This window comes from Sturnus vulgaris, chromosome 1 (assembly GCF_052056855.1).
Source record: "Sturnus vulgaris isolate bStuVul1 chromosome 1, bStuVul1.hap1, whole genome shotgun sequence".
Lineage (NCBI taxonomy): Eukaryota > Metazoa > Chordata > Aves > Passeriformes > Sturnidae > Sturnus > Sturnus vulgaris.
The window spans coordinates 95094557-95108336 of NC_142243.1; the positions used below are offsets into that span (position 1 = coordinate 95094557).

The window sequence follows — 13780 nt, forward strand, 5'->3', positions numbered from 1 at the left end:
CCAGAATCAGAATCAGTCATTGGTTTTCAGAACCTTTCTGTCAGAACATGGCCTCCAGAGTAGTTGAGTCTGCATTTGTTGTCACCTGCAATATTTATTATCATGTGAAATCAGGAAGAGCTCATAGATGTATGCTCTGACCCTGATAGTGATGAAATTTTCCCTCTTCCTTAGAGATAGTTTCATTCCTTAGTTTCCCTTCCTTAGTTGGTTTCATTCACGCCTCAGTAGTGCTGGAGGGCACCACCCAGTGCTGTGTACTGGGCTGAAGTTCTCTCTCTGGGCATGACCAAACTCCTCTGCTGGATTGATCTTGACAGGCCTCCAACAGAAGAGGATGTTGCAGTGCACATAGTCTCTTTGGAAAATGCATGGAGCAACGACGCCTCAAAGACATTTCCAACTCCCTACTGCATGTGAGAGAGAGACTGTATCCAGTTATGCTACATTTATGTTAAAGTATTTCAAACGCAAAATCAGGATCTGTCACATAATCTCACAACCTCCAGATTACAAATTTAGGCTTCATACTGTTAGGGGCTAAAGTAAAACAAGCAGTATGGATATGTTGTTGAGTATGAACCAAATCTGAAAGTTCTAACTAGTGCTACTGTTGGTTTTTTTCTGCTGATTCTGTCAAGCCATAGAATGGACTGCCCATTATATGTATAATAAACTTGGGATTTTCACTAGTCTTCTGGATTTCTCTCAATGAAGCTACATGAGTTAACTTCTTTTTTTCGACCAAGAACACTCCTTTCTTCAGTAAAAAAAGCTTGTCATTAATGCCTGTATCTTCTTAGCGTGTGTTCTGCTCTACTTCTGAAGCACATGCTACTCTAGAGGCAGTAGAATGGACGAAGCCTGGATTCCCATCAATTTGTTTCCTTCGACCCCTAAGCCTTTGACAGTCCTTCTGTGGGAAATAACGTCCCTTGCTGCAGCTCTGAAAATTTCTGTCCGTAGACAGCAAGCCTTGGGACTATCCCAATTACTTCCAGTGGCCAAAGCAGCTTGCTATGGCCCTGGCAGCTCTGTGCCATCAGAGCTTTCCCTTGCTGGGGAAATGGCACATTTGCCACGCAGCTTCCAGTGCTTATGAAGGTCCCTCAAGCTTCAGGGCGACCAGATCACTTTTCCCTTGAAGGGTGACAGCAAAGGGAACATGCCTTCCTCCATCCTCCCCACATCCCAGCTGTGTGTGATCCGGCAGAACTGGGATGACCTCCACTCCCTCCCTGCCCCGGGATGTGTCAGGACCAGCGCTGGTTCCACCGGTTGTGTCCTCGGGGAGAACGCGGAGCAGGCTGGAGCCGTGTGCCTTCCCTGGGGTGCTGGAAACCTCGGGGGCCAAACAACCTTCCGAGCACCAGGAAGCCGAGGGACACCGTTCCCGGGGAGGCGGCTGGCAGGCGGCAGGGGCGCAGCACGGCCGGGGGACGAGCGGGACGCGTTCCTTGCTCGGGGGTACCGCTCCCCGCCCCGCGGCAGCGCCCGTGCCCGGCTCTTCCGCGCCGCTCCCCTCCGGGCTGGCCGGCGGCGGGGCGGGGAGGAGGGAGGAGCCGGCAGCGGAGGAGCCGTGCCGGCTTCCTGGCGGGGCAGCGCTGTGGCGGGCGGGTGTCGCGGCGTGGGCAGGTCCGTGAGAACTTCGCCGAGTCTCTCCGGGGCGGAGGCGCCCCCGTGTCCGTGAGACGGCAGCCGCCGCCCGCTCGGCATGGCCGGCCGCTTCGGCCGAGGGATGTGCTGGGGCAAACGGGGCCGGGGCTGCCGGGGCGAGGGCGCGCTGCTCGCCCTGGGACTGCTGGCCGCCCTCGGCTTCCTCGTGTGGCGGCACGGCCCGCCGCCCCGGCACGCCGCCCGCCGCGCCCCGCCGCAGCCGCCGACCCCCGACTCCGAGCTGCTGCGGCGGCCGGTGTACGCCAAGCCGCCTCTGGACCCGGGGGCGCTGGGGGAGCTCGGCCGGGCGGTGCGGCTGGAGCTTAGCCCGGCCGAGAAGCGCCGCCAGGAGGAGAGCATCCGCCGGCACCAGATCAACATCTACCTGAGCGACCGCATCTCGCTGCACCGCCGGCTGCCCGAGCGCTGGCACCCGCTGTGAGTACCGCCGGGGACAGGCGGGGCCGGGGCAGAGGAGCCGCGCCTGCCGCTGCTGTGGCTCACAGAGCCGCTCCGCCAACCGGAGAGTTTGCTGGCAGCCGTCAGCGCGGGGTAGTTGTGTCTCTCTCCAGTACCTCTCGCTCAGGAGCGTGAAGGTTTTTGGAAACTTTCCCATCACAGGCGCTCTGCGATCTCTGCGTTCGCTCTCAGAGTCGATTGGTGACTTTGCCAGGCTGCCGCACCTACACAAGGCAGCACGATGTTGCGTGTGCAGGTTGTTTTCCCACGTAGCCCTGGCAGCGTGTTTTCAGTCCTTAAGCTACGCTGCTCTGCCACTTTTCTCCCGCTGCTGTCCCCTGGGTAAGTCACCATGGGCAGCAGAATACTTTATCAGTCACTCCCAGCTTTACAAATGTTACGCTTCCCAGACTTCAGCTGTGCATTGTATTCAAATGTCTTAAGACACTCAGTTTAAAGGAGATTGTTTTATCGGCAGTTTTACCAGGAGTGAAATAGAAATGGTGCACACACTGAAGTGGGACTGTACTTGATCCCGGACGCATAGTTGCTGGGACAAATTACATTTACAAATTACATTTACAGTTATGACACTGGTGGCAGATAAGGGCATAGGCAGTTGTAAACGAAGGGTTAGATAGTGTTCGATGAGGTGGCTCTAGTTTACAGGCAGCTGTGAAGCCAGCGTGGCACAACAGGTCTGACTGTTCTGCACTTACGCAAATACTCGGTGTGGCACCGTCTTGGGCTCTCCTGTGAGTGAGTTGCCAGCTGGTGAGAGGAAGGGCTAGTCAATTAATTAATATGCTGGCCATCACAGGAGATGGGATGGAGCCACGGCTGCTACTGACTCCTCACAGGCCTCACTTCAAACACAAAACAACCTCATAGCTCGGCTTCAGCTGGTTTGTTTTGTTGCAACAGGTTTGTACGATATGGTAGCAAAAAGCTGTGGAAAAAGCAGGGCTCTGGATCTCCCGTGCATTCACTTCACGCCGGTGTGTCCTGCCCAGTGTTTCACCAACTCTAATTGTAAGTGCTGAATCTAAAACATGAATCTTATCACGGCTTTCAAAAAGTTGCAGTGCAAATACAAGGCTTTTTCGTCATAAGCAAGTCTGACACTAGGCTTGTTTTTCTTAGTTATTATTTCCCTCTTATGAGCAGTCTGTAGATCATAGGTCAAAAAGGACCATTTTAGTTTGATTTCCATGGGAAGAATTAAATCATTTCAATGAGTTATTTTGGACTCCTGCCATTTCTGTATGACAGGATGCTAGCAGAAATGGAAGGTTACAGTTGTTGAATAGGGGACATTATAGATGGGTGTGGGTGACTATTCTAGAAATGAAAATAATTTAAATAGATTTTGCTACAACAGCAGTCCCTTTTTGATTTGAATATATGGATGCTGAAATGACAAAATATATCCAAACCAAAAGAATTACAGAAGCATCAGTGACATAATCTCAGAGATAACTGCCTTCTGAAGCTGGGGCTGTATTGTACTGTTGGCAGGTGCTTCATGCCTTTGTGCATAATTAAATCTAAATTATGGCAAAAATGTCACAGAGCATCTCTCCAACTCACACAGCAAATGTAAAAACTTTACCAAAGGCAATTTTGCAATGAAGTGCTAATTCCTTCTTTCAAGATGGAAGACCATGTAAGAGATTGAAGTGCAAAAAAAAAAAAAAAGAAAAACATATTACCAAGCCCACAGCCACAGAATATACATTGCACTTTGTTGCAAGATTAGAGGTTATACAGTTTGAAATGTCAAATCTAGGGAATTTTTTTTTTAAGATGGTATGCTTGACTATTTATGACCTTTAATGAACATTTTAGTGATGGATGAGGCAACAATGATGGGAAATCAGTAGTAATAGTAGATGGCATCTAGGCTTCAGCAGTCCACCAAAATGATGCAAAGGCTAAATTTTAGATGTGATCAGTGAAACAACTTTGGTACCGGAAGGTGACAAATGCATCATTTTTTTAGTGGAGTCCCAGAAGAGAACCAGAGAACTGTGTGCTGGCAGGCCTTGGATCTTTTCCAGGCTTCTTATCTACCAACTGTGGTAAAGGAAAGAGTTAGTAACAGATGGGAGGGTGCGATCTATTGAGAAAGTCAACAAGGCTTTTGTCAAGGATGACGTGTCTCATGAATCTATTTGAGTTCTTTGAAGGTTATAATTATATGGATAAAGAAGTGTGTTGTTACTTGATTAAACAACTGTGAAGTAATGTGGAAATTCCTTGCATTTATAAATAACTGAGTAGAAGCTGTGAAGCATTTGTTTTGGGTTTTTCTGTTTTGGTTTGGTTTTTTGTTTGGTTGGTTTTTGGTTTTGTTTGTTTTAAGGAGTGAAGAGTCACTGATAAAGTCCCACAGAAATCTGTGTCGACTCAATGCTATTCAACTTACAGCATGGCTTTCATAAAGGAGTGACTGATTTACAGGTCTTCAACCTGAAAGACAGGTGGCCTTCTGGAAGTGTACCTCCTGCAGGACTGCTGCAATACATGGTTGATGCATGAAAGTGGATAAAACAAATTCTGCCACTTCCCTGTTCCAAAAATCTATTTTCTGTAAAGCATAAGGAAGTCCATCCACTAGAAAATTTAAATGAAATATTCAGGAGATATTGACAGATACTATGCTTGGAGACTCTGTTCTGGCCTATGGGCTTTTGGTCTGTTTCAGCATATTCTTGTGTGTGTGGAAATTTTAGATACCAATAAAATGGGAGGATTGAAGGGAAACAGAGACAACATTACCACCACCTGGGTGCCCCACTGCTCCTTTTGGCATTAATGTCTTCCCACAGTGATCAATGAACCCACTCTCTGTGTGTGAATTGGTGAAATCATTTGAATCCAATGAAAACTAGAGTTTTTGCTAATAAGATAGAGAGTATCTGAACCAGTAAGCTGTTAAATGTGATATGCAAAATGATTGCACAAGGTGTTGCTGTATCAGAAACTGATGCAAAAAATATTTTCCTACTGCTGCATGTTGTACATCCTGGACCTGCCATAGGAACAGAAGTGTGGCAGGTATTTGCTAATATCTAATACTGCACAGGAAGGGAAGAATAGTTTGGCTGAGATTACTCTCTCAAATAATGCATTGATTGATGATATTTGACTATGAATCCAGGAAGTTTCAAATTTAGATCTTTCTCTTATTAATATATTCCTGACAGTGAAAATATTCAGCAAGTCATTATTCCTTCTTGTTCCCACCACTGTAACTTGCTTTTTGATGATCCTGTTTCTATTGACCCACAGACCCAAAGAACTCGGCAACTAGTGTTGTTTGCTTTAGACAGTTTCTGCTTCCTTTAACTGTCTGAGCTTGACATCAGCAACTGATAATGTGTTTCATCACACAGGTATTCTTTAGTTTTATTGAAAGTATACATATAAACAAATAAACATTATGTATAAGAAATCCTTAAAAATGTACATTTGGAAGAATCTTATGGATAAGAACGTAAGCTACTAAGTGGTGATACAGTTTGTACAAGGCTAGAAGTGAAATAAGCCATAGGGTCAGAGAAGGATGGAGGTTAGCGGGAAGCTTTGGGGGTATCTACTCCAACCTCAAAGCCTCCAAGGATGGAGATTCAACAACCTCTTTCAAGGCTCCATCACTGCCACATTGATTTCTTTTTCATTTTTCCCCTGATCATAAGGTCGTCTGGATGGCCCAGCTTGTCTTCCCAATATCTTCATTTCTTGAGTTTGTACTCATAAAGGGAGCAACAATTATAGCAAGCCTCCTCTGTCAGACTTTGACTTACTGAGGGTCCTGTTGGGGCTGTGATGTGATGAGATCGGGGCCATGGGGTTTGGCTACTGCTGCTGCTGCTCCACCTTCCTCTCCCTACAACAGCAGGTCTGCATTGTGTCCCATGGGGCTTCTTGTTGTGTGCTTGTTTTACAAGACTGTAGGGCTAGGCAGACAACTGATACATTCTCTTAGCCTTTTACAGCTTATTACAATGTGTAAGAAATACATTTCCAGTTTTTCTATTTGGGTCTTTTAGATTAAGGGCTATTTTTCAAGCATTGTTCCAGATTTTAAACATTCTACTTTTTTTTTCTCCTCTCTATACTACAGTAGGGATGCATTGCTCACTTATTTTGGGGATAGTTTCTGTAAAAGCACAAAAGTTACCTTTTGGCTGCCTCTTGGTACAAAAGGAACAACTCAGGAGTAGGCACTTTTGTGCTGACTCAGCATTTCATGTTGTCTCTTTCATGGTAGAAGCCTGATTCAGCCCTTGGGGTTCATTTTATTTGTGATCACAAGGAAATGGATTTTTAATTCTTTCCTGTCTTTCCTAAGTAGCCACAAAAGCCACCAAAATATTGAATGTGGTCTGCATAGTATTTTTCAGCTATAAAAAAAAAAGTTTTCGAGATTTGTTCTTTAATTCTAGATAATCTGTGTTTTGGAGAGATTCTTTATAGCATTTTTTGATATACGTGTGATTTTACGTGTATGTGTAAGTATCAGTGCATATATCCTTAAGAGTCTTTGTATAGATAGCTGGATACAAACAAATGCTCAAATTCCTCTGTCATCATCATTTATGCCTATAATATTATTTATTTTGGGAGAATATTATGTTTGACTTTAGCATAACCATCTTGTGCTAAGATTTTTCTGTCTTTCAAAACTGTTTTTCCTGTTTGTTGCCATATTTGAATTTGATTCTCTCAGAGTTTCTCTTTCTTCTGTGGTTTGTTTTGTTTCTGGGCTGTAAATACTAAATTATACCAGGATGTTTGTCTGATAGTATCTTGCTAGCAAGATACTATATTTCCCAGAATAAGCCTTGCTGCTAGGTTTTGGTTTCTTTTCTACTCCAAAAATCACAGCTATTCCTGCCAGGAGTTTTAACCTGACTGCTCTGGGAAAAGGTTCAGCAGCTGAGTGCTTCCCTCCTCAGCCCACACTGAGTGTCTGACTTCATCCAGGAGCTTCTCTTTCATCTCTTACCTAAAGGTGAAACAACTGCAGTGACCAGTGACTTTTTTTTTTTTTTTTTAAATAGTGTATATAGGAAATAGAACTCTTTGAAGAGGTGAGCTCCAGCAGCCTGACCTTTCTGGCATATCCCTTCCCTCTAAACATGCACCTAATGCCCAGAGCTGTCTTTGGCATGGGTATTCCCATGCTTTGCATCTGATCAGGAGACACAGCACACTACTTCTTACAAGAAAAGGCTTTGCATAAAAATCTGAAGAGTGTGCTTGGTATAGGAGTTTTGTAACACTATGGTCATTTGTTTGCTGTTAGGATTTTTTGGTTTGATTTCTGAGCTTTTCGGAAATATATAATTGGTTACTAGTAACTATATTAATCATAATGCCTTTTAGTCATTTAGTGTTAGTTGGCAGGATTTCTTTCATACATAAACAGGCTTTAGACCTTCAAAGCAACGTTTCTCTAGGACATTTCATTCTTTCCTCATCCAGTAAGTAGGGTAAAAATAATTCTTCCCTATGATTGTTTGGTTTTTTTGTTTGTTTGTTTTTTTTTTTGTTTTGTTTTGTTTTGTTTTTTGTTTTTTTTTGTTTGTTTGTTTTTAATAAGAAGACTTGCATTTTAAAGCAGTACAAAATGAAGCAATCTTTCCACTATTGCTTTGACATTTAGGATATTTTGCTTCTTTTGTTTCCTGTCATCTGTAAAAATGTGTCACTTTTCTTTGTCATTATGCTTTTAACAACCCCCAGCAAATGTTTTCCAGAAGATCTCACATGATTATTTTTCACCATTTTTCTTTCCAGCTTCTGGTAGACTTCCTCAAATTCCTTTGACATCTTGATCATTGCTTGGTTTCAGCTGATTTAATTTTTAAACTGAAAAAGTTCCCAGATTTGTGACTGATAGTAAACAAAATTTGATTTATTTTTTCTTTTTAATTCAGAAACTGCTTTTATTGCAAACAGTTGTTTATAAGGTTCAGGTGTGTCCACACCTTATTTATAGAGATGAATACAATAGCTTCTTTCAGTTATTGCTTTACAAAATTTTTTTTCTTGGCCTGAATTGAATTGCTTGCACTAAAGTAAGTTTGTGAATGTAGGTGTAGTAAATAGTATGTCTCTATGGAAAGGTTAAATGTATCTCACTATCCTGGAAAAAAATTGAAAACATTTGAGCAAAATGTAGCCACTGTTTCAGTTCAGCAAAATAAAAAAAAAAAAAATGAAGTGGATTTCCCCATTGTCACATGCAGAATTTCCTTCTCATCTGCACATCCAGAATCTGGGTCAGTTAGGAAATTCTGTAGCCTTTCTTTAATAATTTGGAATTAGGAGGTGTTATGGATTTCCTACATTTGTGGATTTTAGGATACAGATTTAGTCAATTCTCCTAATTGGTCTTTCTAGACATTTTTTTCTTAATGTATTTTTAACCTGTCTTAAACAGATTTGCTTTCTGTGTCCACCCCCTGACTTCTTAACAAATATTTTCTTTTGTTTCAGACTTAGTGTCTTTCTTTCTTACTTCTCATAATGTTTGTATACAAGGCAGCCCAGCCCATTATTATCTGAAATCTTAAGACAGCTTTTGGCAGTCTGTCTTGTCAAGACCTTCTTGTCATTGGGAGAATAATTCTGTAGAACATTAAATAACCTGGAAAACTGTTTCACAATCAAGCCAGCCTCTGTTTCCACAGACTTGATCATATAACAGTGTTGTAGACTGTACAGGGGTGCTTCCTCTAACATGGTTTGTTTCAGCAGATATAATTTAGGGAGCTTTTAGCCAGCCTGCTGGGCTGGGATGGGCAGTGGGGAAGTGTGGGCCAGCATCCTGAACTCACCTGCTTAAGTGTTCCAGCCTTGCCCTGGATAATCTGGCCATTCTGGCAGTTATCAGCACCTTGCTGCTATCTGCTTTGCTAACCATGCCAAGACACACCTTCTGTAAGCTGTCAATGCCTTTTTCTGCAATAGTTGAACACGTGACCTGTGTAGGTGTGTAAAACCAGGTGAAGCCTCTCCATGCCAAGAGAAACCTTTTTTTTTTTTTTTTTTTTTCAATTGAAAAATAAAAATCCCTGGACTGGCAGTTGGATCAAGGTAGTCTTATGTGAGCAAAGAAATTTGGCATGAAAAGTTGGGTAGCATTTGGAGGAGATAAGAATAATATTTATTATCTTTTAATTCCACTGGAAATATTGCACTTTTGTATCCCAGGCTTTGGATGGTGTTACTTTTGACTCCTGTACTGCATTTTATCCATAGGTTACTCTCTCACAGAGAGGGGTGAGGAGTGGATGTTCGGCTATATATTCATCCTGGAGTACTGTGGGGTGACTTACAAGCCAGTGCTGTCACTTGTGTCATGCTGCAGGGCTTGGGATGCTTGTGGATGGATGTGCAGAGCCCCAAGCTGCAACTTGGGCAAAAGTAGAAAAGGGGGTAGAAGATCCAAGTACTGCTGTGTTCTCTACCATGGCTTTGGGAAGGTGAGAGAAGGAGGTGTTTTCTCTTAAGTGAAGATACTGGGCAGATTCCAATGCCCACATTGCTGCCTCTGCAGTTTATGGAGTGGGAATGAAGATGGTGAAACTAGATTGAGATGTCCATGGATGCTGCCATTCATCCCTATCAGCCTCATTTACTTACAGCCTACAAAATGCCACTTTTGAGCACACCTCTTACTGAAAGAGCAGTTTAAATCCTTGTTTTAACTGTTCCAATTAGGAGGAGGAAAGGAGGTTGTGTGGCAAGCCAGCATGTCTGTGGCCCATCACAACAAGCCCAGCCAGCCTGGTTCCTAGCCCACCATGTGAAAGCCAGCCTGAAGTAGGACCCTGGCAGTGTTTTCCAGGTGACACTGGATGGGGTGTATATGTCACATACTGTAGCCACATAAACCAAATTAAATCAGCTTCAGCAGTGATATGTGCTGTTTTGCACTTCTTGAGAGAAGCTGTGCAATCCTGAACTTGCCTAGGGCATTCACACTGAAACTTCAAACCCAAAACTTAGCAGTATACCTTCCAAAAGTATTAAATAATTTATGAGCAGTTTGTGTTCTTAACAAACCTTTGAAAACTCAGAGAACATTTCATATTTTTTTTTCTTAAAATATAAGTAACCATGCATATAGAAGATCAAATTTGGAGATTAAAATACTATTTTCCCTTTCTGTATCATTGTTACAGTTGTGGTGAAAGTCTTAAGTAAGAGCATGTCAGCAACCATTCCTAATTAACTCATGGCAGTGTGCCCAGTGTGCACACATTCATGCTCTCTCTCTCTGTGTATAGATACACATCTCCTAGAGAAACAGCTCTTTACAAAGAAATAAATTGAGTGATTACATTAATTGACACAAATGTTCTTGAAAACAACCCATTTAATTTTGTTTAGGCATTTCCTGAGTGATGTCTCCTTAGTTTCTAATAAATAACCTATTGTAAAACTTGCTAACAGAAGACTTTGTAGTGTAGTAGACTCCAAGGTTAATTTATTAAACTTGTCAGCTATTTACTCCCAGTTAGACTGTGACTTAAAAATGCAGTGTTAAAAAGGCAAAACCAAAACCTCACAAGAATTTGGATGTTTGGCTTCAGTTTGCATTTTGTGGACTTAAGATGTTTGAGTAGAAGCTGTCAAGAAACATAGAGAAAAGGTGACACGTAGTAAACGTGGTTTTGTGTTCAGGTACATACAAGCATTATTTTTTCTTTCTACCCATCTAGAGACTTAAAGATTTATGGATGAACACATTTAGAATTCTAAAATATAGCTGTTGTCTTAGGGTAAATGGACCAGAAATGCCAGAAGACAAAGCTTTCGTTCGTTTTATGCCTGTCTTATGCCACAGTGATCAAGAAGGAGAATCCCTGGAACACCCACCCAGTGTGGAGGAAGGTGCCTGAGGGTAGTGGAGGATGATGTAGAAGCAGGATGCTGCTGGAGCATTGTAGTGTCTCTGTCTGCTCCTTGGAAGATGGTTGGGGCAGTCCTGGCCATGTTTTCTCTGAGTGTCATAAGTGACACTCTCTGAGTGTCACAAGGCTTCTGCCTTGTGGATTTTCTAGTGGATCTGCAGAGAGCAGGAGTGACCGGAGGCAGAGACTGAGCAGGTGTCATTCCTTTGTATTGCCATACCTGTCGTGGTTATTATTCATTATATACCAGTGTTTGTCATTGAAATCTGAATCCTGTTTAAAACTATATGCATTTATTTTGGTACCTCTAGAAAAGTGTCTTGAATATGTAGGCAACAGGTTTTTCCTCAGTGACTGATCCTGGTATCTGATAACTGTTACCAAAACCAGGTTGACTAAAGATATGTGTACTTCTCTGAAGAAAATGAACCCACTCAACATGCACAACATGTCATTTTTAATTTAGGTAATTGTTTATTTTAAAATATATTTAATTATTACAAACCAGTAAAGTTCCTGTGATTGAATAAGATAAGGAGAATAATGAAAGAATGTTGGTCTTCAAATGCATCTGCATTTCTTTTCCATGCTTGGAAATGTCATGCTTGCAGGCAACTAATTTCCTCATGTCTGTATTAGGCTTTTACCAACCGTTTGGTAGTTGTAATGACTAGGTTCAAAGTGATGTATCATAGCTAGTGGTAGGGACCATAGGTAATTTCCTATAGTCATTTAACTTTACTCATAGACAAGTTAAGCAACTGTTCCACAGTCCAACCTCTATAGACAAGAGGGAGATGAAGTCTCTTGGGCTGTGCTGGATCAATAGCTTAAGCTGGATCTGTCTTTATGAACCTGCAGAGCCCAGACGATCAGTTCAAGAGTGACAGGCAGTTTTTTGGATGAATAATGTGAGATGTGATTAATCCTGTCTTAACATGATCCTGTATTGGAAAGGACGGTGTTATGGGTTTGAGGGTGGCACTAAAGAGCACCCTACTCAGAAGCCAAAAGCAGTTTGCAGTATAGTATGCATAAATATACATTCCCAGTATCTGCAAAAACATATTTTGGGGCTTCTGTCACCAGCTGCTGTCATTTTACTGACATATCGTAATTGATATGCATTTGTTTTTCTGAATAATCCAAAGTAGGAGTGAAATGATTCACTTGGAAAGTAGGAGCTGGGATACTTGGCTGACACATGGAGAATAAAAGTACATCTTGAAGTTTGCAAATGTGAAAACAGAAGATGGGCTGCTAAGGCGCTTCTGTGGTAAACAGGAGTTGAGAAATGGAAAAGATGAGTTACGACCACTAGGCTTTAAATCAGGTTTCATACTCATAGTGGGTTTTTTGAAGATTTTATTTCTGGTGAAGTGGTAATGTTTAGTGTCCATATGCATCCTACTTAATTGTTATTCAGCAACACTTGCAAGCATTTCCATTTCAGGGATTCATTAGTTTTTTGAAGATTTTCTTATGCTATAATTTTTCCAGGGTTTAAATGCTTTGGGTTTGTAATCTCCCGAATGGGATTAATTTTTAAGGCTTAGCAAAACTCTTTAATTACAGAAAGATAAGGAAAAGTGTTCCTCACTTTAGCAACACTATTTGAGACTGCTAACAGCTGAGATCTTCTAGCAATATAGCAAGAAATATGTGCCTTGGAAATAATATCCGAGATAGACATGCAAATCTACACAGAAGTTGAATAACGTGGATTTTTGTTTGTTTGTTTGTTTTATTTTGTTTTTTTTGTGTGTGTTTGTTTGTTTGTTTTTTGTTTTGTTTTTGGTTTTGTTTTTTTAGTAGGGGGTCAGGGTACTGCTCAGGTCAGGGTGGCTGTGCTGGCCCAGCAGCCTGCCCTGCTACCATGGTGGGTCACTTCTCTGCACTCCTGTGCTGCCTTCTACCATGGAGCTGTTAAATTAAACCCATTTTTTAGTGCTGGCCTCTTTCTTGACTTTGGAAACCTAAGAAACGTGTGCTCTGGTATGTCCTGTAGTAGGGTGACCTTTTCCTGCAGTGTGGGGTGTGCTCAGGGAAGGAGGCAGCAATGCACAGTGAATCACAAACAGTGTGGGGGTTGCCTTGCTCTGTGCCAAGTCAAGTTTCCCATCTCCAGCATGTAATTTCAGGCAAATACGTGAAGTCTTTAATCTATAATTAAACTTACAAGCTTCTTTAGACCTTTTGGGCTTCCTTTCTTTATAAGGAATACAGCATTATTAATCTATGAATCCTAGTGACGTATTTTTCAAAGAATGTTTTCCTGGTGTTTTTAAAAATTTATTTATATTTTCCTTCAGTTTTCTGAAATGAGTGTGTAGAGATCCCATTTCCATTAAGAAATGAACGCAAAATTACCTGGTAAAAATGACTGATATATATGGATATTTTTTTTCCTGGCAGTATTGAGCAGAAATGTTTTTCAGTAGGCTAAAGTAAATATGTATTTCTAAAATTGGATTCACACAGTGGATTTTTCTGCATTAAAAATAAAGAAGTTAATTAAAATGTCACTCGTCACTCCTTTGCATTTTTTATGTGTCAATACATGAATGTCTAGCTAAATAAATCAATTCTATCACCAGGTGTTGGTGTGAGACAGTTCCCTCTGTGAAAGCCCCTCAGGACCAATTACAGCCTGGAGGGAAAGGCATTTTTGTACTTCACTAAATCAGTGTGTTTGTGTGTCTGTGTGTACCTACCTATGTATATATGTCTGT

General features: G+C 41.9%; 1 protein-coding gene across 1 annotated transcript in view; it reads left to right on the plus strand.

Moving 5' to 3' along the window:
- The first annotated feature begins 1547 nt into the window (after positions 1-1547).
- Positions 1548-13780, plus strand: part of GALNT12 (polypeptide N-acetylgalactosaminyltransferase 12) — a 46599-nt gene continuing 34366 nt past the window's right edge. The window contains exon 1 of the mRNA XM_014875135.2: positions 1548-2094. Coding sequence (XP_014730621.1) covers positions 1715-2094 — 380 coding nt within the window. The 5' untranslated portion in view covers positions 1548-1714. The remainder of the gene's footprint in view (positions 2095-13780) is intronic.